Raw genomic sequence first — 1,103 nt, 5'->3', positions numbered from 1 at the left:
ATGTGGAAAATGTCTCTGGTCTCAACGAATTCAATCAGTCCAATTGGGACGTTGGCAAATAAATCTTTGCACTTGATCAGGACTCTGAAGTTGGACAGAGCTATGATGCCATCGTCTATTTTGCCAAGGTATTCGACAGACTCTCCGCACAAAAGAGGGAAAGGGAACTGCAGGTAGCGATCTTCTGTCACCAGTTCCTTTTTAGGAAATAGTTCCGACTTGTGTATGCATTCCAGATTTGACGGTTCATCTTGACAGGCCTGCGACGGAAAAGAAAAAAGAAACAGAAAAAAAAAGAAAAAAATTTTACTTTCAGATTCATTTGAGTGAAACTTGAGAGGCAAAGCTCCAAAGGGGCCTTGCCTATAAGGGATACAACAAACTGAAGAACACACATACATACACGTGTTGACCCCTATGTGGTCACGTGACCTGCTAGATATAGCAGCCAAATTTTTCCTCATATCACACTCTACTGCCCTTAAAAAATGGGTAGAAGGGAAGGGTTTTGGACATGTAGTCCCTGATATTCAAAAGAATGAGATAATCATGGCCTTGAATGCCTGACCAAACTAACAAGAGAACCTCGGACCCATTAGAAATAGCAGCCAAAACCTCCCACAAATCACGACCTGCTGTCTTTCACCTCCCCTCTTCACCAAGCAGGACACATTATATATAACATTGTCCTAGGTACTCTAAATTTGAAGACTGACTGGAGAGTCAAGGCTGGAGTACTTCTGATCATAGATCATCCTGACCTGGGCTGACAGGGTGAACAACAACAACAACAAAAGCAGTTATCACTAATCAAGAAAAAGAAAAATTAAATAAAACAGAAATTAATCTATAAACATATCTTTGAAGATAAGCAATAGGAGTGTCACCGAAACTCTAGACTTGAATTTGTGATTATTATTATTATTATTATTATTACTATTGTGACGAGTTGGCAGAAGTGTTAGCAAACCGGGGGAAAATGCTTAGCGGCATTTCATCTGTCTTTACATTCCGAGTTCAAATTCTGCTGAGGTCGACTTTGCTTTTCATCCTTTCGGGGTCAATAAATTAAGTACCAGTTGCGTACTGGTGGCTGTGTGTAT

At 40.3% G+C, this 1,103-nt stretch overlaps 1 protein-coding gene across 1 annotated transcript in view; it reads right to left on the bottom strand.

Moving 5' to 3' along the window:
* Positions 1-1,103, bottom strand: part of LOC106875841 (myotubularin-related protein 3) — a 106,003-nt gene that overhangs the window by 29,800 nt on the left and 75,100 nt on the right. The window contains exon 3 of the mRNA XM_052976933.1: positions 7-260. Coding sequence (XP_052832893.1) covers positions 7-260 — 254 coding nt within the window. The remainder of the gene's footprint in view (positions 1-6; positions 261-1,103) is intronic.

Source organism: Octopus bimaculoides, chromosome 26 (genome assembly GCF_001194135.2).
Source record: "Octopus bimaculoides isolate UCB-OBI-ISO-001 chromosome 26, ASM119413v2, whole genome shotgun sequence".
Classification (NCBI taxonomy): Eukaryota; Metazoa; Mollusca; class Cephalopoda; order Octopoda; family Octopodidae; genus Octopus; species Octopus bimaculoides.
The sequence above is the reverse complement of the archived record's forward strand: the minus strand, read 5'-3'. Positions and strand labels throughout refer to the sequence as shown.